A 26,831-nucleotide genomic window follows, 5' to 3' on the forward strand; every position below is an offset into this window, starting at 1 on the left:
ATCGTCACAATATGATGAAGCAATTAAAATAAAAAAAAAATAGATTTGTTTCTAACAGAATCAATTCAGCGTCATTTTACTGTTCTGTTATTCTATATGGTTGGTGACGCCCATGTAGCAGTGCAGTTAGCAAAACAATATGATAAAGGCTCTTGCCTGCTCACAACATTCCCCACATCCTTACAACAAGACCAGAGGTTTCTATTCAGGGCAAAGATAGAACAAGTGATTCGATTTTATCATGTTATAATACAGTGACTTCGAAAAGTATTCAGACCCTTTCATTTTTTCCCACATTACAGCCTTATTCTAAAATGGATGAAATTATTTGTGTTCCTCATCAATCTACACACAACACCCCGTAATGACAAAGCAAAAACAGGTTTTTATAAATGTTTGCAAATTTATAACAAATGTAAAAATTGAAATATATTTACGTTAGTATACAGACCCTTTGCTATGAGACTTGAAATTGAGCTCAGGTGCATCCTGTTTCCATTGATCATCCTTGAGATGTTTCTACAACTTGATTGGAGTCCACCTGCGGTAAATTCAATTGATTGGACATAATTTGGAAAGGCACACACCTGTCTATATAGGAAGTAGGAAGGCTGCAGTAGGAGGAAGGCTGCAGGAGTAGGAAGGCTGCAGGGGGGAGGAAGGCTGCAGGTGGAGGAAGGCTGCAGGAGTAGGAAGGCTGCAGGGGGGAGGAAGGCTGCAGGTGGAGGAAGGCTGCAGGAGTAGGAAGGCTGCAGGTGGAGGAAGGCTGCAGGGAGTAGGAAGGCTGCAGGTGGAGGAAGGCTACAGGAGTAGGAAGGCTGCAGGAGTAGGAAGGCTGCAGGAGTAGGAAGGCTGCAGGAGTAGGAAGGCTACAGGAGTAGGAAGGCTGCAGGGAGTAGGAATGCAGCAGGTGGAGGAAGGCTGCAGGAGTAGGAAGGCTGCAGGTGGAGGAAGGCTGCAGGAGTAGGAAGGCTGCAGGAGTAGGAAGGCTGCAGGAGTAGGAAGGCTACAGGAGTAGGAAGGCTGCAGGGAGTAGGAAGGCTGCAGGTGGAGGAAGGCTGCAGGGAGTAGGAAGGCTGCAGGGAGTAGGAAGGCTGCAGGTGGAGGAAGGCTGCAGGGAGTAGGAAGGCTGCAGGTGGAGGAAGGCTGCAGGAGTAGGAAGGCTGCAGGTGGAGGAAGGCTGCAGGTGGAGGAAGGCTGCAGGTGGAGGAAGGCTGCAGGTGGAGGAAGGCTGCAGGGAGTAGGAAGGCTGCAGGGAGTAGGAAGGCTGCAGGGGGAGGATGGCTGCAGGGAGTACGGAATAGGGTGCAATTTGGGACACAGCTCTAATAAGCGGAGCGGTGACCTGAAAACATCTGCTCATAAAGCCTTTGCCACACCATGGATGTTTAATGTATCGGAAGGAGTAGCACTGGATGCAGTGGAAGTCCGCGGAACTACAGCAATATGAAGGCTCTTACTGTCCCGTTCCCCTTTCTGATGTTGCACAATGTTAAGGACCTCACAGTACATCATATTGTCTGTATAGTGCTGATTCATTACAAATATGGATACATTTTCTCTTCTCTTTCTATCTTTCTCTTTCTATCTATCTGCCTGTTTCTGTCTGTCTTTCTGTCTGTCTGTCTGTCTGTCTGTCTGTCTGTCTGTCTGTCTGTCTGTCTGTCTGTCTGTCTGTCTGTCTGCCTGCCTGCCTGCCTGCCTGCCTGCCTGCCTGTCTGTCTGTCTGTCTGTCTGTCTGTCTGTCTGTCTGTCTGTCTGTCTGTCTGTCTGTCTGTCTGTCTGTCTGTCTGCCTGCCTGCCTGCCTGCCTGCCTGCCTGTCTGTCTGTCTGTCTGTCTGTCTGTCTGTCTGTCTGCCTGCCTGCCTGCCTGCCTGCCTGCCTGCCTGCCTGCCTGCCTGCCTGCCTGCCTGTCTGTCTGTCTGTCTGTCTGTCTGTCTGTCTGTCCTCCTCCAGGAGCAGATTTCTCTCTCAGAGACCTTGGTTTCGGAGATCCTCTCCCTCCTCACCTGGCGTCATACCGTGGCGACCTGGGTCTTGGTTCTGGTGGTGGTTTGGGCATGGGTCTGCCTCACCGTGACTACTCTGTGAGCATGTGCTCGGACGCCGACACGGAGCCGGACGGGGTCATGTCCCCGGAGCACGCCGTCAGACTGTGGGGTCGCAACACCAAGTCGGGACGCAGCTCCTGCCTGTCCAGCAGGGCCAACTCTAATCTGACCCTCACAGACACCGAGCACGAGAACACTGAGAACGGTAGGGAACTGAAGCTTTCAACTTTATGCTATTGGATACCACATTTGTGTCTCTTGCTTTGCTACTGTATGTGTCTTGTTGCTTTACCTACTGATTAACTGTATGGGAAATGGATGTATTGCTGAACATCAAAACACAGAGAACGGTAAGGCTGCTTCTCCTTTAGGACCTTAATGAACTGGATAGAACTGGGTATTATACCTTGGATTGAACTGGATAGAACTGGGTATTATAGCTTGGATTGAACTGGATAGAACTGGATAGAACTGGATAGAACTGGATATTATACCTTGGATAGAACTGGACAGAACTGGATATTATACCTTGGATAGAACTGGATAGAACTGGATATTATACCCTGGATAGAACTGGATATTATACCTTGGATTGAACTGGATAGAACTGGATAGAACTGGATATTATACCTTGGATAGAACTGGACAGAACTGGATATTATACCTTGGATAGAACTGGGTATTATACCTTGGATAGGACTGGATAGAACTGGATATTATACCCTGGATAGAACTGGATATTATACCTTGGATAGAACTGGGTATTATACCTTGGATTGAACTGGATAGAACTGGATATTATACCTTGGATAGAACTGGACAGAACTGGATATTATACCTTGGATAGAACTGGGTATTATACCTTGGATAGAACTGGATAGAACTGGATATTATACCCTGGATAGAACTGGATATTATACCTTGGATAGAACTGGATATTATACATTGGATAGAACTGGATAGAACTGGATAGAACTGGATATTATACCTTGGATAGAACTGGACAGAACTGGATATTATACCTTGGATAGAACTGGGTATTATACCTTGGATAGAACTGGATAGAACTGGATATTATACCCTGGATAGAACTGGATATTATACCTTGGATAGAACTGGGTATTATACCTTGGATAGAACTGGATAGAACTGGATATTATACCCTGGATAGAACTGGATATTATACCTTGGATAGAACTGGATATTATACCTTGGATAGAACTGGATATTATACATTGGATAGAACTGGATAGAACTGGATAGAACTGGGTATTATACCTTGGATAGGACTGGATATTATACCTTGGACAGAACTGGATATTATACCTTGGATAGAACTGGATATTATACCTTGGATAGAACTGGATATTATACCTTGGATAGAACTGGATATTATACCTTGAATAGAACTGGATAGAACTGGATATTATACCTTGGATAGAACTGGATATTATACCCTGGATAGAACTGGATATTATACCTTGGATAGAACTGGATATTATACCTTTGATAGAACTGGATATTATACCTTGGATAGAACTGGATATTATACCTTGGATAGAACTGGATAGAACTGGATATTATACCCTGGATAGAACTGGATATTATACCTTGGATAGAACTGGATATTATACCTTGGATAGAACTGGATAGAACTGGATATTATACCTTGGATAGAACTGGATAGAACTGGATATTATACCCTGGATAGAACTGGATATTATACCTTGGATAGAACTGGATATTATACCTTGGATAGAACTGGATATTATACCTTGGATAGAACTGGATAGAACTGGATATTATACCCTGGATAGAACTGGATATTATACCTTGGATAGAACTGGATAGAACTGGATATTATACATTGGATAGAACTGGATAGAACTGGATATTATACCCTAGATAGAACTGGATATTATACCTTGGATAGAACTGGATATTATACCTTGGATAGAACTGGATATTATACCTTGGATAGAACTGGATAGAACTAGATAGAACTGGATAGAACTGGATATTATACCTTGGATAGAACTGGATATTATACCTTGGGTAGAACTGGATAGAACTGGATATTATACCCTGGATAGAACTGGATATTATACCTTGGATAGAACTGGATATTATACCTTGGATAGAACTGGATATTATACCTTGGATAGAACTGGATAGAACTAGATAGAACTGGATAGAACTGGATATTATACCTTGGATAGAACTGGATAGAACTGGATATTATACCTTGGATAGAACTGGATAGAACTGGATATTATACCTTGGATAGAACTGGATAGAACTGTATATTATACCTTGGATAGAACTGGATAGAACTGGATATTATACCTTGGATAGAACTGGATATTATACCTTGGATAGAACTGGATAGAACTGGATATTATACCTTGGATAGAACTGGATATTATACCTTGGATATAACTGGATATTATACCTTGGATATAACTGGACATTATACCTTGGATAGAACTGGATAGTATACCTTGGAAAGAACTGGATATTATACCTTGGTAGAACTGGGTATTATACCTTGGATAGAACTGGATATTATACCTTGGATAGAACTGGATATTATACCTTGGATAGAACTGGATAGAACTGGATAGAACTGGATATTATACCTTGGATAGAACTTGATAGAACTGGATATTATACCTTGGATAGAACTGGATTTTATACCTTGGATAGAACTGGATAGAACTGGATATTATACCTTGGATAGAACTTGATAGAACTGGATAGAACTGGATATTATACCTTGGATAGAACTGGATAGAACTGGATATTATACCTTGGATAGAACTGGATATTATACATTGGATAGAACTGGACAGAACTGGATATTATACCTTGGATAGAACTGGGTATTATACCTTGGATAGAACTGGATAGAACTGGATATTATACCCTGGATAGAACTGTATATTATACCTTGGATAGAACTGGATAGAACTAGATATTATACCCTGGATAGAACTGGATATTATACCTTGGATAGAACTGGATATTATACCTTGGATAGAACTGGATATTATACATTGGATAGAACTGGATAGAACTGGATAGAACTGGGTATTATACCTTGGATAGAACTGGATATTATACCTTGGACAGAACTGGATATTATACCTTGGATAGAACTGGATATTATACCTTGGATAGAACTGGATATTATACCTTGGATAGAACTGGATATTATACCTTGGATAGAACTGGATAGAACTGGATATTATACCTTGGATAGAACTAGATATTATACCTTGGATAGAACTGGATATTTTACCTTGGATAGAACTGGATAGAACTGGATATTATACCTTGGATAGAACTAGATATTATACCTTGGATAGAACTGGATATTATACATTGGATAGAACTGGATATTATACCTTGGATAGAACTGGATATTATACCTTGGATAGAACTGGAAATTATACCTTGGATAGAACTGGATATTATACCTTGGATAGAACTGGATATTATACCTTGGATAGAACTGGGTATTATACCTTGGATAGAACTGGGTATTATACCTTGGATAGAACTGGATATTATACCTTGGATAGAACTGGGTATTATACCTTGGATAGAACTGGATAGAACTGGATATTATACCCTGGATAGAACTGTATATTATACCTTGGATAGAACTGGATAGAACTAGATATTATACCCTGGATAGAACTGGATATTATACCTTGGATAGAACTGGATATTATACATTGGATAGAACTGGATAGAACTGGATAGAACTGGGTATTATACCTTGGATAGAACTGGATATTATACCTTGGACAGAACTGGATATTATACCTTGGATAGAACTGGATATTATACCTTGGATAGAACTGGATATTATACCTTGGATAGAACTGGATATTATACCTTGGATAGAACTGGATATTATACCTTGGACAGAACTGGATATTATACCTTGGATAGAACTGGATATTATACCTTGGATAGAACTGGATAGAACTGGATATTATACCTTGGATAGAACTGGATATTATACCTTGGATAGAACTGGGTATTATACCTTGGATAGAACTGGATATTATACTTTGGATAGAACTGGATAGAACTGGATATTATACCTTGGATTGAACTGGATATTATACCTTGGATAGAACTGGATAGAACTGGATATTATACCTTGGATAGAACTGGATATTATACCTTGGATAGAACTGGGTATTATACCTTGGATAGAACTGGGTATTATACCTTGGATAGAACTAGATATTATACCTTGGATAGAACTGGATATTATACCTTGGATAGAACTGGATATTATACCTTGGATAGAACTGGATATTATACCTTGGATTGAACTGGATATTATACCTTGGATAGAACTGGATATTATACCTTGGATAGAACTGGGTATTATACCTTGGATAGAACTGGCTATTATACCTTGGATAGAACTGGATATTATACCTTGGATAGAACTGGGTATTATACCTTGGATAGAACTGGATATTATACTTTGGATAGAACTGGATAGAACTGGATATTATACCTTGGATTGAACTGGATATTATACCTTGGATAGAACTGGATAGAACTGGATATTATACCTTGGATAGAACTGGATATTATAACTTGGATAGAACTGGGTATTATACCTTGGATAGAACTGGGTATTATACCTTGGATAGAACTAGATATTATACCTTGGATAGAACTGGATATTATACCTTGGATAGAACTGGATATTATACCTTGGATAGAACTGGATATTATACCTTGGATTGAACTGGATATTATACCTTGGATAGAACTGGATATTATACCTTGGATAGAACTGGGTATTATACCTTGGATAGAACTGGCTATTATACCTTGGATAGAACTGGATATTATACCTTGGATAGAACTGGGTATTATACCTTGGATAGAACTGGATAGAACTGGATATTATACCCTGGATAGAACTGGATATTATACCTTGGATAGAACTGGATAGAACTGGATATTATACCCTGGATAGAACTGGATATTATACCTTGGACAGAACTGGATATTATACCTTGGATAGAACTGGATATTATACCTTGGAAAGAACTGGATATTATACCTTGGATAGAACTGGATATTATACCTTGGATAGAACTGGATATTATACCTTGGACAGAACTGGATATTATACCTTGGATAGAACTGGATATTATACCTTGGATAGAACTGGATAGAACTGGATATTATACCTTGGATAGAACTGGATATTATACCTTGGATAGAACTGGATATTATACCTTGGATAGAACTGGGTATTATACCTTGGATAGAACTGGATATTATACCTTGGATAGAACTGGATAGAACTGGATAGAACTGGATATTATACCTTGGATTGAACTGGATATTATACCTTGGATAGAACTGGATAGAACTGGATATTATACCTTGGATAGAACTGGATATTATACCTTGGATAGAACTGGGTATTATACCTTGGATAGAACTGGGTATTATACCTTGGATAGAACTGGATATTATACCTTGGATTGAACTGTATAGAACTGGATAATATACCTTGGATAGAACTGGATATTATACCTTGGATAGAACTGGATATTATACCACTACATTCAACCGACCTCACAATCGCAGACCGTGTGTAAGGCGTCGTAAAGGGCGAGCAGTTTGTTGATGTCAACCTTGTGAACAGAGTGCCCCATGGTGGAGGTGGGGTTATGGTATGGGCCCCATGGTGGAGGTGGAGTTATGGTATGGGCCCCATGGTGGAGGTGGGGTTATGGTATGGGCCCCATGGTGGAGGTGGGGTTATGGTATGGGCCCCATAGTGGCGGTGGGGTTATGGTATGGGCCCCATGGTGGAGGTGGGGTTATGGTATGGGCCCCATAGTGGCGGTGGGGTTATGGTATGGGCCCCATAGTGGCGGTGGGGTTATGGTATGGGCCCCATGGTGGAGGTGGGGTTATGGTATGGGCCCCATGGTGGAGGTGGGGTTATGGTATGGGCCCCATGGTGGCGGTTGGGTTATGGTATGGGCCCCATGGTGGTGGTGGGGTTATGGTATGGGCCCCATGGTGGAGGTGGGGTTATGGTATGGGCCCCATGGTGGCGGTGGGGTTATGGTATGGGCTCCATGGTGGAGGTGGGGTTATGGTATGGGCCCCATGGTGGAGGTGGGGTTATGGTATGGGCCCCATGGTGGAGGTGGGGTTATGGTATGGGCCCCATGGTGGAGGTGGGGTTATGGTATGGGGCAGTCATAAGCTACGGACAACGAACGTAATTGCGTTTTATCGATTGGCAATTTGAATGCACAAAAGTACTGCAACGTGATCCTGAGTTCCAGTGTGAGGCCCATTGTGAGGCCCAGTGTGAGGCCCATTGTGAGGCCCAGTGTTAGGCCCATTGTGAGACCCAGTGTGAGGCCCATTGTGAGGCCCATTGTGAGGCCCAGTGTGAGATCCAGTGTGAGGCCCATTGTGAGGCCCAGTGTGAGGCCCATTGTGAGGCCCAGTGTGAGGCCCAGCGTGAGGCCCAGTGTGAGGCCCATTGTGAGGCCCATTGTGAGGCCCATTGTGAGGCCCAGTGTGAGGCCCAGTGTGAGGCCCAGTGTGAGAGCCATTGTGAGGCCCAGTGTGAGGCCCAGTGTGAGGCCCAGTGTGAGATCCAGTGTGAGACCCAGTGTGAGGCCCAGTGTCAGGCCCATTGTGAGGCCCAGTGTGAGGTCCAGTGTGAGGCCCAGTGTGAGGCCCAGTGTGAGACCCATTGTGAGGCCCAGTGTGAGGCCCAGTGTGAGGCCCAGTGTGAGGTCAAGACTTTGCAGTATTTTTGTGCATTCAAATTGCCAGTCGATAAAAGGCAATTATGTCCGTTGTCCGTAGTTTATGCCTGCCCCATACCATATATATTTTTTTAAAGGTATCTGTACCCAACAGATGCATATCTGTATTCCCGGTCATGTGAAATCCATAGATTAGGGCCGTAATGAATTTTATTTAAATTGACTGATTTCTTTATATGAAGTGTAACTCAGTAAAAATCTATGGAATTGTTACATGTTGCGTTTTATATTTTTTTGTTCAGTGCAGTTCGATGTCACAGGGGAAAGAACAGAGGGTTTTGTACAATACAGGTAATTACAGCCATATGAATGGGGCGCAGCGCAGTCAAAGATCACACACACAGTTTGGGGGAGATAACAGCGGTGTTTTATATCTCACATTAATGTGCTGCTACTTAAATACTACATATCGGATCAATGTGTTTAGTGTTAAAGGGTTAAAATCTGAATTATGTAGTAAGGAATCATTATAGAACTCAAAACTGCTTCCTCTTATAACTTGTGGTAGTGTTACAATTAGTTTGCCCTCAAAACAAAAATATGTATTGAAATGACAATGTGCCACATTGTCCTTGAGATCAGCAAGACTCAAGAGAGACTCATTTACATATTGAGACTTCTTATTAATTGTTGAATAATTTATTAGGTAGTTATACTCTATGGCATTTACCCCGGAATGCAACTACTTCATGTTTAAGATGAAAGTGATGGCCATTTCATTTTTTTGTGCAATGTTTGTTTAGGTGGGGAAGCTTACAACCTATCTCTGTTTTTCCACAACCTAAAACAATTTGGATTTGGGTCGCCCTTGTAATTGTGCTCCGCTTGGAAAATAATCCATGGGGGTCACTGGTTTTGTCAATGCTATTTTCAGAACATGGAGCCCACTTGTCCACAAGGTGACAGGCCATTTACCAGAAGAGTGAGTCTTTCCCCTCTAATTGTTTGGGACCCAGAGATATACCTATTACAGCCTGACCAGAGTGTACGACCCAGGAGACAGACCTATTACAGCCTGACCAGAGTGTACGACCCAGGAGACAGACCTATTACAGCCTGACCAGAGTGTACGACCCAGGAGACAGACCTATTACAGCCTGACCAGAGTGTACGACCCAGGAGACAGACCTATTACAGCCTGACCAGAGTGTACGACCCAGGAGACAGACCTATTACAGCCTGACCAGAGTGTACGACCCAGGAGACAGACCTATTACAGCCTGACCAGAGTGTACGACCCAGGAGACAGACCTATTACAGCCTGACCAGAGTGTACGACCCAGGAGACAGACCTATTACAGCCTGACCAGAGTGTACGACCCAGGAGACAGACCTATTACAGCCTGACCAGAGTGTACGACCCAGGAGACAGACCTATTACAGCCTGACCAGAGTGTACGACCCAGGAGACAGACCTATTACAGCCTGACCAGAGTGTACGACCCAGGAGACAGACCTATTACAGCCTGACCAGAGTGTACGACCCAGGAGACAGACCTATTACAGCCTGACCAGAGTGTACGACCCAGGAGACAGACCTATTACAGCCTGACCAGAGTGTACGACCCAGGAGACAGACCTATTACAGCCTGACCAGAGTGTACGACCCAGGACACAGACCTATTACAGCCTGACCAGAGTGTACGACCCAGGAGACAGACCTATTACAGCCTGACCAGAGTGTACGACCCAGGAGACAGACCTATTACAGCCTGACCAGAGTGTACGACACAGGAGACAGACCTATTACAGCCTGACCAGAGTGTACGACCCAGGAGACAGACCTATTACAGCCTGACCAGAGTGTACGACCCAGGAGACAGACCTATTACAGCCTGACCAGAGTGTACGACCCAGGAGACAGACCTATTACAGCCTGACCAGAGTGTACGACCCAGGAGACAGACCTATTACAGCCTGACCAGAGTGTACGACCCAGGAGACAGACCTATTACAGCCTGACTAGAGTGTACGACCCAGGATACAGACCTATTACAGACTGACCAGATGAATTATGACATGTTCCTTTAATATCTGTTTATAAACTTTGGAGAAGAAAATATCTCTGAGAGAAGCAAATCCTTGAGTGGTTTGACCTCTCCAGGACTCATATTAAACCTTAATGACATGATATGGTAATATGGTAATAGCCATATCATATTCTCTTCTGTGACACAGTGACTGGGTGCATCCCAAACGCCGCCCTGTTAATGGCACCCTGTTGGCTGTTGCCTACACAGGGCACCCATAGGGCTCTGGTCCAAAGTAGTGCACTATTAAAGGGAATAGGGTGCCATAGGGCTCTGGTAGTGCACTATTAAAGGGAATAGTGTGCCATAGGGCTCTGGTCCAAAGTAGAGCACTATTAAAGGGAATAGGGTGCCATAGGGCTCTGGTAGTGCACTATTAAAGGAAATAGGGTGCCATAGGGCTCTGGTAGTGCACTATTAAAGGGAATAGGGTTCCATAGGGCTTTGGTCCAAAGTAGTGCACTATAAAAGGGAATAGGGTTCCATAGGGCTTTGGTCCAAAGTAGTGCACTATAAAAGGGAATAGGGTGCCATAGGGCTTTGGTCCAAAGTAGTGCACTATAAAAGGGAATAGGGTGCCATAGGGCTCTGGTCCAAAGTAGTGCACTATTAAAGGGAATAGGGTGCCATAGGGCTCTGGTCCAAAGTAGTGCACTATAAAAGGGAATAGGGTGCCATTTGGGACGCCCAGATAGTGGGGATTAATATGACGTGGTGGTTATGAGGCGTGTTTGAGGGGACATGGATGACTGGGCTTAGCGTGTGGCAGCTTGGTGACAGAGGCAGAAAAAGACAGGAAGGGATGCAGCTTTTCTCTTATCCGTCTTATCCATCTCTCCAGCTCTCCGTTTTTCTGGCTGCATCCGAAAGGGCACCTTTTGTTCCCTATATAGTGCACTACTGTTGACCAGAGCCCTATGGGCCGTATAGTGCACTCTATATAGGGAACAAAGGTGCCGTTGGGGACTCAGCCTCTGTCTCTCTGAGGCTTGACGCTGCTAAATTGCCCCCCAGGGCCCAGTGAGGATCTGTGCTACCATAGAAGTTAATTGCGCTCTGGGAAAGTGTCATGATGAAACATGTCATGTCTGAACCTGATTGAGCCTGTGTGGGCTGTGGAAACATGCAGCTCAATACTGACTGTCTGATTGAGCCTGTGTGGGCTGTGGAAACATGCAGCTCAATACTGACTGTCTGATTGAGCCTGTGTGGGCTGTGGAAACATGCAGCTCAATACTGACTGTCTGATTGAGCCTGTGTGGGTGTTGGAAACATGCAGCTCAATACTGACTGTCTGATTGAGCCTGTGTGGAAACATGCAGCTCAATACTGACTGTCTGATTGAGCCTGTGTGGGCTGTGGAAACATGCAGCTCAATACTGACTGTCTGATTGAGCCTGTGTGGGCTGTGGAAACATGCAGCTCAATACTGACTGTCTGATTGAGCCTGTGTGGGCTGTGGAAACATGCAGCTCAATACTGACTGTCTGATTGAGCCTGTGTGGGCTGTGGAAACATGCAGCTCAATACTGACTGTCTGATTGAGCCTGTGTGGGCTGTGGAAACATGCAGCTCAATACTGACTGTCTGATTGAGCCTGTGTGGGCTGTGGAAACATGCAGCTCAATACTGACTGTCTGATTGAGCCTGTGTGGAAACATGCAGCTCAATACTGACTGTCTGATTGAGCCTGTGTGGGCTGTGGAAACATGCAGCTCAATACTGACTGTCTGATTGAGCCTGTGTGGAAACATGCAGCTCAATACTGACTGTCTGATTGAGCCTGTGTGGGCTGTGGAAACATGCAGCTCAATACTGACTGTCTGATTGAGCCTGTGTGGAAACATGCAGCTCAATACTGACTGTCTGATTGAGCCTGTGTGGGCTGTGGAAACATGCAGCTCAATACTGACTGTCTGATTGAGCCTGTGTGGGCTGTGGAAACATGCAGCTCAATACTGACTGTCTGATTGAGCCTGTGTGGGTGTTGGAAACATGCAGCTCAATACTGACTGTCTGATTGAGCCTGTGTGGAAACATGCAGCTCAATACTGACTGTCTGATTGAGCCTGTGTGGGCTGTGGAAACATGCAGCTCAATACTGACTGTCTGATTGAGCCTGTGTGGGCTGTGGAAACATGCAGCTCAATACTGACTGTCTGATTGAGCCTGTGTGGGCTGTGGAAACATGCAGCTCAATACTGACTGTCTGATTGAGCCTGTGTGGGCTGTGGAAACATGCAGCTCAATACTGACTGTCTGATTGAGCCTGTGTGGGCTGTGGAAACATGCAGCTCAATACTGACTGTCTGATTGAGCCTGTGTGGGTGTTGGAAACATGCAGCTCAATACTGACTGTCTGATTGAGCCTGTGTGGGCTGTGGAAACATGCAGCTCAATACTGACTGTCTGATTGAGCCTGTGTGGCCTGTGGAAACATGCAGCTCAATACTGACTGTCTGATTGAGCCTGTGTGGGCTGTGGAAACATGCAGCTCAATACTGACTGTCTGATTGAGCCTGTGTGGGTGTTGGAAACATGCAGCTCAATACTGACTGTCTGATTGAGCCTGTGTGGGCTGTGGAAACATGCAGCTCAATACTGACTGTCTGATTGAGCCTGTGTGGGCTGTGGAAACATGCAGCTCAATACTGACTGTCTGATTGAGCCTGTGTGGGTGTTGGAAACATGCAGCTCAATACTGACTGTCTGATTGAGCCTGTGTGGGTGTTGGAAACATGCAGCTCAATACTGACTGTCTGATTGAGCCTGTGTGGGCTGTGGAAACATGCAGCTCAATACTGACTGTCTGATTGAGCCTGTGTGGGTGTTGGAAACATGCAGCTCAATACTGACTGTCTGATTGAGCCTGTGTGGGCTGTGGAGACATGCAGCCAGTGTGGGCTGTGAAGAATGCTTTCTTCTTTGTCTCCTACTACTTATGGAAAAGTGCTCAAAATTGCCCACGTTAACATATATAGCTTAAGAAACAAGGTGCATGAAATCAATCACTTGCTAGTAACAGATAACATTCATATTCTGACTATCTCTGAAACGTTCTTAGATAAAACCTTTGATGATACAGTGGTAGCAATACATGGTTATAACATTTACAGAAAATACAGAAATGCCAATGGTGGAGGTGTTGCTGTTTTATATTCAGAACCACATTCCTGTAAAGATTAGAGAGGATCTCATGTTAAATACTGTTGAAGTAATATGGCTACAGGTTCATCTGCCTCACCTAAAGCCCATTCTGGTGGGAAGCTGCTATAGACCACCAAGTACTAACAGTCAGGATCTGGATAATGTTAAATACTGTTGAAGTAATATGGCTACAGGTTCATCTGCCTCACCTAAAGCCCATTCTGGTGGGAAGCTGCTATAGACCACCAAGTACTAACAGTCAGGATCTGGATAATGTTAAATACTGTTGAAGTAATATGGCTACAGGTTCATCTGCCTCACCTGAAGCCCATTCTGGTGGGAAGCTGCTATAGACCACCAAGTACTAACAGTCAGGATCTGGATAATGTTAAATACTGTTGAAGTAATATGGCTACAGGTTCATCTGCCTCACCTGAAGCCCATTCTGGTGGGAAGCTGCTATAGACCACCAAGTGCTAACAGTCAGTATCTGGATAATAGGTGAAATGCTTGATAATGTATGTGATATCAACAAAGAGGTATATTTTCTGGGTGATTTAATTACTGACTGGCTTTCATCAAGCTGCCCACTCAAGAAAAAGCTTTAAACAGTAACCAGTGCCTGGAACCTGGTTCAGATTAACAGTCAACCTACCAGGGTAGTTACAAACAGCACAGGAATGAAATCATCAACATGTATTGATCACATCTTTACTAACGCTGCAGAAATGTGCTCTAAAACAGTATCCAGATCCATAGGATGTAGTGATCACAATATAGTAGCCATATCTAGGAAAACCAAAGTTCCAAAGGCTGGGCCTAACATAGAGTATAAGAGGTCATACAATAAGTTTTGTAGTGATTCATATGTTGATGATGTGAAGAATATTTACTGGTCTGTGGTGAGTAATGAGGAGCAACCAGCCGCTGCACTTGACACATTTATGAAATTGCTTATTCTAGTTACTAATAAGCACCTATTAAGAAAATTACTGTTAAAAACTGTTAAATCCCCTTGGATTGATGAGGAATTAAAACATTATATGGTTGTAGAGGGATGAGGCAAAGGGAATGGCAAATAGGTCTGGCTGAACAACCGATTGGCAAACGTACTGCAAATAGAGAAATCATGTGACTAAACTGAATAAAAAGATGAAGAAACTACACTATGAAACAAAGATAAATTATATAAAGGTTTATAGTAAAAAGCTTTGGAGCATCTTCAATAAAATGTTCAGAAAAAAGGCAAACTCAGCTCCATCATTCATTGAATCAGATGCTCGTTCATCACAAAACCAACTGATATTACCAACTACTTTAATGACTTTTTCATTGGCAAGATTAGCAAATTTAGGCGTGACATGCCAGCAACAAACGCTGACACTACACATCCAAGTATATCTGACCAAATTATAAAAGACGAGCGTTGTCATTTTAAATTCAGTAAAGTCAGTGTGGAAGAAAGGTGCAAAAATGATTGTTGTCTATCAACAATAACAAGCCACCGGGGTCTGACAATCTGGATGGACATTTACTGAGGATAATAGCGAACGATATTGCCACTCCTATTTGCCACATCTTCAATTTAAGCCTACTAGAGAGTGTGTGCCCTCAGGCTTGGAGGGAAGCTAAAGTCATTCTGATACCTAAGAATAGTAAAGCCTCCTTCACTGGCTCAAATAGCCGACCAATCAGCCTGTTACCAACCCTTAGTAAACTTCTGGAAAAAATGGTGTTTGACAAGATACAATGTTATTTCGCTGTAAACAAATTGACAACAGACTTTTAGCACACTTATAGGGTAGGACACTCAACAAGCACAGCACTGACACAAATGACTGATGATTGGCTGAGAGAAATGGATTATAAAATTATTGTGAGGGCTGTTTTGTTAGACTTCAGTGCGTCTTTTGACATTATCGATCATAGTCTGCTGCTGGAAAAACATATGTGTTATGGCTTTACATCCCCTGCTATAATGGCTTTACACCCCCTGCTATAATGGCTTTACACCCCCTGCTATAATGGCTTTACACCCCCTGCTATAATGGCTTTACACCCCCTGCTATAATGGATTTACACCCCCTGCTATAATGTGGATAAAGAGTTACATGTCTAACAGAACACAGAGGCTGTTCTTTAATGGAAGCCTGTCAAATATAATCCCGGTAGAATCAGGAATTCCCCAGGGTAGCTGTCTAGGCCCCTTACTTTTATTCCGATCTTTACTAATGACATGCCACTGGCTTTGAGGAAAGACAGAGTGTCTTATGTATGTGGATGACTCAACACTATACAGGTCAGCTACTACAGCACCTGAAATGACTGTAACACTTAACAAAGAGCTGCAGTTAGTTTCAGAGTGGTTGGCAAGGAATAAGTTAGTCCTAAATATTTCAAAAACTAAAATCTTTGTATTTTGGGACAAAACATTCACTAAACCCTAAACCTCAACTAAATCTTGTAATAAATAATGTGGAAATTGAGCAAGTTGAGGTGACTAAACTGCTTTGAGTTACCCTGGATTGTAAACTGTCATGGTCAGAACATATTGATACAACAGTAGCTAAGATGGGGAGAAGTCTGTCCATAATAAAGCACTGCTCTGCCTTCTTAACAGCACTATCTTTAAGGCATGTCCTACAGGCCCTAGTTTCTACCTTCTTAACAACACTATCAACAAGGCAGGTCCTACAGGCCCTAGTTTCTACCTTCTTAACAACACTATCAACAAGGCAGGTCCTACAGGCCCTAGTTTCTACCTTCTTAACAACACTATCAACAAGGCAGGTCCTACAGACCCTAGTTTCTACCTTCTTAACAACACTATCAACAAGGCAGGTCCTACAGGCCCTAGTTTCTACCTTCTTAACAACACTATCAACAAGGCAGGTCCTACAGGCCCTAGTTTTGTCACACCTGGACTACTGTTCAGTCGTGTGGTCAGGTGCCACAAAAAAGGACTTAGGAAAATTCCAATAGGCTCAGAACAGGGCAGCACGGCTGGCCCTTGGATGTACACAGAGAGCTAATATTAATAATATGCATGTCAATCTCCCCTGGCTGAAAGTGGAGGAGAGATTGACTTCATCACTGCTTGTTTTTGTGAGAGGTATTGACATGTTGAATGCACCGAGCTGTCTGTTTAAACTACTGGCACACAGCTCAGACACCCATCCATACCCCACAAGACATGCCACCAGAGGTCTGTTTAAACTACTGGCACACAGCTCAGACACCCATACATACCCCACAAGACACGCCACCAGAGGTCTGTTTAAACTACTAGCACACAGCTCAGACACCCAGGCATACCCCACAAGACACGCCACCAGAGGTCTCTTCACAGTCCCCAAGTCCAGATCAGACTATGGGAGGTGCACAGTGCTATATAGAACCATGACTACATGGAACTCTATTCCACATCAGGTAACTGATGCAGCAGTAGAATCAGATTTAAAAAACAGATAAAAATACACCTTATGGAACAGAGGGGACTGTGAAGAGACACAAGGATAGGCATAGACATGCACACACACACACACACACACACACACACACACACACACACACACACACACACACACACACACACACACACACACACACACACACACACACACACACACACACACACACACACACACAAACAATAACATACACATGTATTTAGTACTGTAGATATGTGGTGGAGTAGGGGCCTGAGGGCACACAGTGTGTTGTGAAATCTGTGAATGTATTGTAATGTTTTTTAAAATTGTATAAACGTCCTTAAGTTTGCTGGACCCCAGGAAGAGTAGCTGCTGTCTTGGCAAGTTATTTGGTTATTTAGAAATGAATTGCTAAAATACAATGCTACTTATGTTGCAGACTGTGTGCAGTGCTGAGCAGTCGTAGTTTACAATACCTTGGCAGATGATTTAGTCCTATCCTTTTACATGAAATTAGATTTTCAGACTTTTAGGTCACAGCACTAGCAGGGGTAAAGCTTCATGCTCAAACTATCCCTTCGTGTATATTCACACGGCTTATTGAGTGATAGTTGCTCTACTCTGGAACCTCCAGGACACCGAACGCAGTAAGCGACTTGTCAAGGAGCCTAGCTGAATGCAGTAAGCGACTTGTCAAGGAGCCTAGCTGAACGCAGTAAGCGACTCATCAAGGAGCCTAGCCGAACGCAGTAAGCGACTTGTCAAGGAGCCTAGCTGAATGCAGTAAGCGACTCATCAAGGAGCCTAGCCGAACGCAGTAAGCGACTTGTCAAGGAGCCTAGCTGAATGCAGTAAGCGACTAGTCAAGGAGCCTAGCCGAACGCAGTAAGCGACTAGTCAAGGAGCCTAGCCGAACGCAGTAAGCGAACTCATCATTGCCATGGGTGCAGAACAGCCCTGCACAGAGCCTTGTTGATAGTTTAGCAAGATTGGTTCTGAGCCCTGAATGCTGATTGGCTGAAAGCCGTGGTTTTTCAGACCGTATACCACGGGTATGACAAAACATTTATTTTTACTGCTCTAATTACGTTGGTAACCAGTTTATTATAGCAATAAGGCATCTTGGGTGTTTGGCCATATACCATACCCCCTCGGGCCTTATTGCTTAATTAGCTTGTGATTTGACCAGACAGGACTCCTGCTAGGGCATCCTATTCACCCTGAATGACTCAGAGAGAGTATTGGGACAGTCAGCCAGCCAGTTAGTCACTCACTCACTCATTCAGCCAGTCCGCTGCTTGATTTCCAGAGAGAACATGGAACTTTGGAACTAGAATGTGGAACCTGGAACTAGAATGTGGAACATGGAACTAGAATGAGGAACCTGGAACTAGAATGAGGAACATGGAACTGGAATGAGGAACCTGGAACTAGAATGAGGAACCTGGAACTAGAATGAGGAACCTGGAACTAGAATGTGGAACATGGAACTAGAATGTGGAACCTGGAACTAGAATGCGGAACCTGGAACTAGAATGAGGAACCTGGAACTAGAATGAGGAACCTGGAACTAGAATGTGAAACCTGGAACTATAATGAGAAACCTGGAACTATAATGTGGAACCATGGAACTAGAATGAGGAACCTGGAACTGGAATGAGGAACCTGGAACTGGAATGTGGAACATGGAACTAGAATGTGGAACCTGGAACTAGAATGCGGAACCTGGAACTAGAATGAGGAACCTGGAACTAGAATGAGAAACCTGGAACTATAATGTGGAACCATGGAACTAGAATGTGGAACCTGGGACTGGAATGTGGAACCATGGAACTAGAATGTGGAACCTGGGACTGGAATGTGGAACCATGGAACTAGAATGTGGAACCTGGGACTGGAATGTGGAACCTGGAACTAGAATGTGGAACCATGGAACTAGAATGTGGAACCTGGAACTGGAATCTGGAACTAGAATGTGGAACCTGGAACTGGAATCTGGAACTTGTATGTGGAACCTGTAACTAGAATGTATGTCTATTATACATAATGTAGCTGATCCCCCTGCGTGGCTGTTAGGAGGAGACAGTGTTTCAGAATGTATCCTGGCCTATCCTATTCACCAAGTCAGCAGCAGTAGCCCTAGTAGCATCATACTCTATTTGTCTGTAGGAAACTAGACCTGCTTCTAAATTGCTTTTTATTCCAGTCAGCCAAGCAGAACGAGTACTTGCATTTGCCATTTAATCTAGTAATGCCTAATAACATACATTTCATATATGGCAAGTTAATTAAAATCCATTCAGCTGCTTTGCCTGCGTCTGCTTTAATCTCTTTAAATCAACAAACCGTTTACTTTCCCTCTAATGTATTCAAGCCTGAGACCCCTCTACCACCTCTCTACATGTGACCAACCTGACCCAGCTGTATTGAAGCCTGAGACCCCTCTACCACCTCTCTACATGTGACCAATCCTGACCCAGCTGTATTGAAGGCTGAGACCCCTCTACCACCTCTCTACATGTGACCAATCCTGACCCAGCTGTATTGAAGGCTGAGACCCCTCTACCACCTCTCTACATGTGACCAACCTGACCCAGCTGTATTCAAGCCTGAGACCCCTCTACCACCTCTCTACATGTGACCAATCCTGACCCAGCTGTATTGAAGGCTGAGCCCCCTCTACCACCTCTCTACATGTGACCAATCCTGACCCAGCTGTATTGAAGGCTGAGACCCCTCTACCACCTCTCTACATGTGACCAATCCTGACCCAGCTGTATTCAAGCCTGAGACCCCTCTACCACCTCTCTACATGTGACCAATCCTGACCCAGCTGTATTGAAGGCTGAGACCCCTCTACCACCTCTCTACATGTGACCAACCTGACCCAGCTGTATTGAAGGCTGAGACCCCTCTACCACCTCTCTACATGTGACCAACCTGACCCAGCTGTATTGAAGGCTGAGACCCCTCTACCACCTCTCTACATGTGACCAATCCTGACCCAGCTGTATTGAAGGCTGAGACCCCTCTACCACCTCTCTACATGTGACCAATCCTGACCCAGCTGTATTGAAGGCTGAGCCCCCTCTACCACCTCTCTACATGTGACCAATCCTGACCCAGCTGTATTGAAGGCTGAGACCCCTCTACCACCTCTCTACATGTGACCAACCTGACCCTGCTGTATTGAAGGCTGAGACCCCTCTACCACCTCTCTACATGTTTGGTGGAGGAGGAATAACGGTCTTGGGCTGTTTTTCATGGTTCTGGCCCCTTAGTTCCAGTGAACATACAACATACAATGACATTCTAGATGATTCTGTGCTTCCAACTTTGTGACAACAGTTTGGGGAAGGCCCTTTCCTGTTTCAGCATGACAATGCCCCCCGTGCACAATGCGAGGCCCATACAGAAATAGTTTGTCGAGATCGGTGTGGAAGAACTTTACTGGCCTGCACAGAGCCCTGACCTCAACCCCATCGAACACCTTTGGGATGAATTGGAACGCAAACTGCGAGCCAGGAAGCAAATCCCCGCAGCAATGTTCCAACATCTAGTGGAAAGCCTTCCCAGAAGACTGGAGGCTGTTGTATCATAGGTGAATGCACCAATTTGTGAGTCGCTCTGGATAAGAGCGTCTGCTAAATGACGTAAATGTAAATGTAAATGTTGTAGCAGCAAAGGGGGGACCAACTCCATATTAATGCAGATGATTTTGGAATGAGATGTTCGACGAGCACGTGTCCACATACTTCTGGCCCTGCAGTGTAAATAGGATGTGGGGTTAGGAGCTGGATCTGGGGGTAGGAGCTGGATCTGGGGGTAGGAGCTGGACCTGGGGGTAGGAGCTGGAGGTAGGAGCTGAATCTGGGGGTAGAAGCTGGAGGTAGGAGCTGGAGGTAGGAGCTGGAGGTAGGAGCTGGATCTGGGGGTAGGATCTGGAGGTAGGAGCTGGAGGTAGGAGCTGGATCTGGGGGTAGGAGCTGGAGGTAGGAGCTGGACCTGGAGGTAGGAGATGGATCTGGAGGTAGGAGCTGGATCTGGGGGTAGGAGATGGATCTGGAGGTAGGAGCTGGATCTGGAGGTAGGAGCTGGATCTGGGGGTAGGAGCTTGATCTGGGGGTAGGAGCTGGAGGTAGGAGCTGGATCTGGGGGTAGGAGCTGGATGTGGGGGTAGGAGCTGGACCTGGAGGTAGGAGCTGGATCTGGGGGTAGGAGCTGGATCTGGGGGTAGGAGATGGATCTGGGGGTAGGAGCTGGATCTGGGGGTAGGAGCTGGAGGTAGGAGCTGGATCTGGGGGTAGGAGCTGGAGGTAGGAGCTGGAGGTAGGAGCTGGAGGTAGGAGCTGGATCTGGGGGTAGGAACTGGAGGTAGGAGCTGGAGGTAGGAGCTGGATCTGGGGGTAGGAGCTGGATCTGGAGGTAGGAGCTGGATCTGGAGGTAGGAGCTGGATCTGGAGGTAGGAGCTGGATCTGGGGGTAGGAGCTGGAGCTGGGGATAGGAGCTTGATCTGGGGGTAGGAGCTGGAGGTAGGAGCTGGATCTGGGGCTAGGAGCTGGATGTGGGGGTAGGACCTGGAGGTAGGAGCTGGATCTGGGGGTAGGAGCTGGATCTGGGGGTAGGAGCTGGATCTGGAGGTAGGAGATGGAGGTAGGAGCTGGATCTGGGGGTAGGAGCTGGAGGTAGGAGCTGGAGGTAGGAGCTGGATCTGGGGGTAGGAGCTGGAGGTAGGAGCTGGATCTGGGGGTAGGAGCTGGATCTGGAGGTAGGAGCTGGAGCTCGTTGACTTCATGTATATGTCTGTTTAGAGCCAAACCAGAGAGGGGCCCATAGTTATGTTTCATATAGGACCCTATCCCCGATAAAGTGGACCGTTTTTACCAGGACCCATAGGCCTGGTCCTAAGTAGTGCACTATATAGGGAATAGGGCTCCATAGGGCTGGTCTAAAGTAGTGCACTACATAGGGAATAGGGTTCCATAGGGCTGGTCGTAAATAGTGCACTATATATAGGGAATAGGGTTCCATAGGGCTGGTCTAAAGTAGTGCACTATATATATGGTTTGTGTTGTAGTAAATCCACTGTCGTGTTGTTTAATATGTAGCCTATGTAGCCGCAGGTCCGTGATTCTGTACGTAATACATCAATATGTCTTTGGAGGGAAACGTGTTTTTATATGTTGTTTTTCTGACTCCCCATTGGTGCGATGCTGCTGAGTCCTTTTCCTAGAGTTTGATTGTTATCAACTGGCTTGGATTCTTCTTTTAGCGCAGCAGTGTGTGTGTGTGTGTGTGTGTGTGTGTGTGTGTGTGTGTGTGTGTGAAATGAGGGGCTAGACACGCTGCAGAGTCATATAGTTGATGATCGTTACCTGTTCTGTCCGTCCATTGTTACCCGGTTTTACAGGAGGCCATTTTACAGGAGGCCATTTTACAGGAGGCCATTTAGAGGAGGCCATTTTACAGGAGGCCATTTACAGGAGGCCATTTACAGGAGGCAATTTACAGGAGGCCATTTTACAGGAGGCATTTTACAGGAGGCAATTTACAGGAGGCCATTTACAGGAGGCAATTTACAGGAGGCCATTTTACAGGAGGCCATTTTACAGGAGGCCATTTTACAGGAGGCCATTTACAGGAGGCCATTTACAGGAGGCCATTTTACAGGAGGCCATTTACAGGAGGCCATTTTACAGGAGGCCATTTACAGTTAACTTCACGTGTGCTCAGTCTGTTTGGCTGTTGGCAACACAAAACAAGTGGAAAGGGTTTTGAGTCAGTATACTGTATGTGCTTCCCTGTGTGTATTTAAAGTGAGAATCCTCTTCAGTAGGAACAGTTGTATTGAGGAGAGAGACGATAGGTTTGGTTTTGTTAGCTCATTTCACAGTGGGGATTCTGTAGCTCTGTTCGTTGTTAGTTCTCCCCCGTCCTGGGTGACGGTAGGTGTCACCTTCAAGATGCTGCCGACGCAGAGGGAACTTTGAACTGCTAAACGATTGAGGTTAAGAGCAGCTCCAGGGTGGTGCCTTATCCATCTCTCTGAGGCTGAGGGAGGGAGCGGAGGGTGTGTTTCTCTCTGTGTTTCTCTCTCTCTCTCTCTCTCTCTCTCTCTCTCTCTCTCTCTCTGTGTGTCTCTCTCTCTCTCTCTCTCTCTCTCTCTCTCTCTCTCTCTCTCTCTCTCTCTCTCTCTCTCTCTCTCTCTCTCTCTCTCTCTCTCTCTCTGTGTGTCTCTCTCTCTCTCTCTCTCTCTCTCTCTCTCTCTCTCTCTCTCTCTCTCTCTCTCTCTCTCTCTCTCTCTCTCTCTCTCTCTCTCTCTCTCTCTCTCTCTCTCTCTCTGTGTGTTTCTCTCTCTCTCTCTCTCTCTCTCTCTCTCTCTCTCTCTCTCTCTCTCTCTCTCTCTCTCTGTGTGTCTCTCTCTCTCTCTCTCTCTCTCTCTCTCTCTCTCTCTCTCTCTGTGTGTCTCTCTCTCTCTCTCTCTCTCTCTCTCTCTCTCTCTGTGTGTCTCTCTCTCTCTCTCTCTCTCTCTCTCTCTCTCTCTCTCTCTCTCTCTGTGTGTCTCTCTCTCTCTCTCTCTCTCTCTCTCTCTCTCTCTCTCTCTCTCTGTGTGTTTCTCTCTCTCTCTCTCTCTCTCTCTCTCTCTCTCTGTGTGTCTCTCTCTCTCTCTCTCTCTCTCTCTCTCTCTCTCTCTCTGTGTGTTTCTCTCTCTCTCTCTCTCTCTCTCTCTCTCTCTCTCTCTCTCTCTGTGTGTGTGTGTACAGGGGAGGTTCTTCGTGTGGAGATATAGCCCCAGACAAATCATCATCATGTTCGTGTAGTTTTCAGTGCATGAAAGAGGACTTTAGGGAGTTTTACCTCATCACAGCACAGCCATTCAGCAGCCCTCCTAATAAACCTGATAGGAAGCCGAAACTAGGTCTTATTGCAGTACCAGATGTTATGTTCTTTGTTAATTCCCTTTCTGTGTTGTTATTGTTGGCGCTAGTCGTTAGTAGCTGAATCAGTCTATGGTGTGTGTGTGTGTGTGTGTGTGTGTGTGTGTGTGTGTACAGCCATACAACATGTTTATTCCAGTCATCTTATCGTAAGGAAATCCCCCCCCCCCGCCCGGGGGAGGAAGTGGTGTTCTGCAGTACGTCCTATCATGGTTGCGCAAACGTTGTATAGCATCATTCCAATGAATGTTACATGAGGGTTGGAAAAACAATTAGAGCTTTACAGATGTCAATGATCTGAATGTGATGTTATTTAGATATACGTATAAATATATACATTCAAAATGGCACCCTATTCCCGATATAGTGTACTACAGCGCCTTGCAAAAGTATTCACCCCCCCCCTTGGGGGGGGGGCGTTTTTTCCTATTTAGTTGCATTCCAACCTGTTATTTAAATGTTTTTCTATTTGGATTTTATGTAATGGACATACACAAAATAGTCCAAAATTGGTGAAGTGAAATGAAATAAATGTCTATCTAAATGAGATCTGGTGCAACCAATTACCTTCAGAAGTCACATCATTAGTTAAATAAAGTCCACCTGTGTGCAATCTAAGTGTCACATGATCTGTCACATGATCTCAGTATATACAGTTGAAGTCCGGAAGTTTACATACACCTTAGAGAAATACTTTTAAACTCAGTTTTTCACAATTCCTGACATTTAATCCTATTAAACATTCCCTGTTTTAGGTCAGTTAGGATCACCACTTTATTTTAAGAATGTGAAATGTCAGAATAGTAGAGAGAATGATTTATTTCAGCTTTTATTTCTTTCATCACATTCCCAGTGGGTCAGAAGTTCACATACACTCAATTAGTATTTGGTAGCATTGCCTTTAAATTGTTTAACTTGGGTGAAACATTTTGGGTAGCCTTCCACAAGCTTCCCACAATAAGTTGGGTGAATTTTGGCCCATTCGTCCTGACAGAGCTGGTGTAACTGAGTCAGGTTTGTAGGCCTCCTTGCTCGCATACGCTTTTTCAGTTCTGCCACACATTTTCTATAGGATTGAGGTCAGGGCTTTGTGATGGCCACTCCAATACATTGACTTTGTTGTCCTTTAAGAATTTTGGAAGTATGCTTGGGGTCATTTTCCATTTGGAAGACCCATTTGCAACCTAGTTTTAACTTCCTGACTTATGTCTTGAGATGCTGCTTCAATATATCCACATTATTTTCCTTCTCATGATGCCATCTATTTTGTGAAGTGCCCCTGTCCCTCTTGCAGCAAAGCACCCCCACAACATGATGCTGCCACCCCCGTGCTTCACGGTTGGGATGGTGTTCTTCGGCTTGCAAGCCTCCCCCTTTTTCCTCCAAACATAATGATGGTCATTATGGACAAACAGTTCTATTTTTGTTTCATCAGACCAGAGGACATTTCTACAAAAAGTACGATCTTTGTCCCCATGTGCAGTTGCAAACCGTAGTCTGATTTTTTTATGGCAGTTTTGGAGCAGTGACTTCTTCCTTGCTGAGCAGCCTTTCAGGTTATATGATATAGGTACTTCTGTGCCTTTGCTATTGTTCTGGGATTGATTTCCACTTTTCGCACAAAAGTACATTCATCTCTAGGAGACAAAACACGTCTCCTTCATGAGCGGTATGACGGCTGCGTGGTCCCATGGTGTTTATACTTGTGTACTATTGTTTGTACGGATGAACGTGGTACCTTCAGGCGTTTGTAAATTGCTCCAGAGGATGAACCAGACTTGTGGAGGTCTACAATTTATTTTCTGATATCGTGGCTGATTTCTTTTGATTTTCCCATGATGTCAAACAAAGAGGCACTGAGTTTGAAGGCAGGCCTTGAAATACATCCACAGGTACACCTCCAAATGACTCAAATGATGTCAATTAGCCCATCAGAAGCTTCTAAAACCATGACATAATTTTTGGAATTTTCCAAGCTGTTTAAAGGCACAGTCAACTTAGTGTATGTAAACTTCTGACCCACTGGAATTGTGATACAGTGAATTATAAGTGAAATAATCTGCCTGTAAACAATTGTTGGAATAATTACTTGTGTCATGCACAAAGTAGATGTCCTAATCGACTTGCCAAAACTATAGTTTGTTAACAAGAAATTTGTGGAGTGGTTGAAAAACAAGTTTTAATGACTCCAACATAAGTGTATGTTAACTTCCGACTTCAACTGTATACACCTGTTCTGAAAGGCCCCAGAGTCTGCAACACCGCTAAGCAAGGGGCACCACCAGGCAAGCGGCACTATGAAGACCTAGGAGCTCTCCAAACAGGTCAGGGACAAAGTTGTGGAGAAGTACAGATCAGGGTTGGGTTATAAAAAAATATCAGAAACTT

The 26,831-nt window shown here is 44.5% G+C and overlaps 1 protein-coding gene across 10 annotated transcripts in view; it reads left to right on the top strand.

Moving 5' to 3' along the window:
• The window catches only part of tenm4 (teneurin transmembrane protein 4), a 649,554-nt gene that overhangs the window by 140,757 nt on the left and 481,966 nt on the right, over positions 1 to 26,831 (top strand). For all 10 annotated transcript variants that reach the window (XM_045704148.1, XM_045704149.1, XM_045704150.1 and 7 more), the window contains exon 3: positions 1,957 to 2,256. In XM_045704148.1, coding sequence (XP_045560104.1) covers positions 1,957 to 2,256 — 300 coding nt within the window. The remainder of the gene's footprint in view (positions 1 to 1,956; positions 2,257 to 26,831) is intronic.

This window comes from Salmo salar, chromosome ssa20 (genome assembly GCF_905237065.1).
Source record: "Salmo salar chromosome ssa20, Ssal_v3.1, whole genome shotgun sequence".
Taxonomy (NCBI): Eukaryota; Metazoa; Chordata; class Actinopteri; order Salmoniformes; family Salmonidae; genus Salmo; species Salmo salar.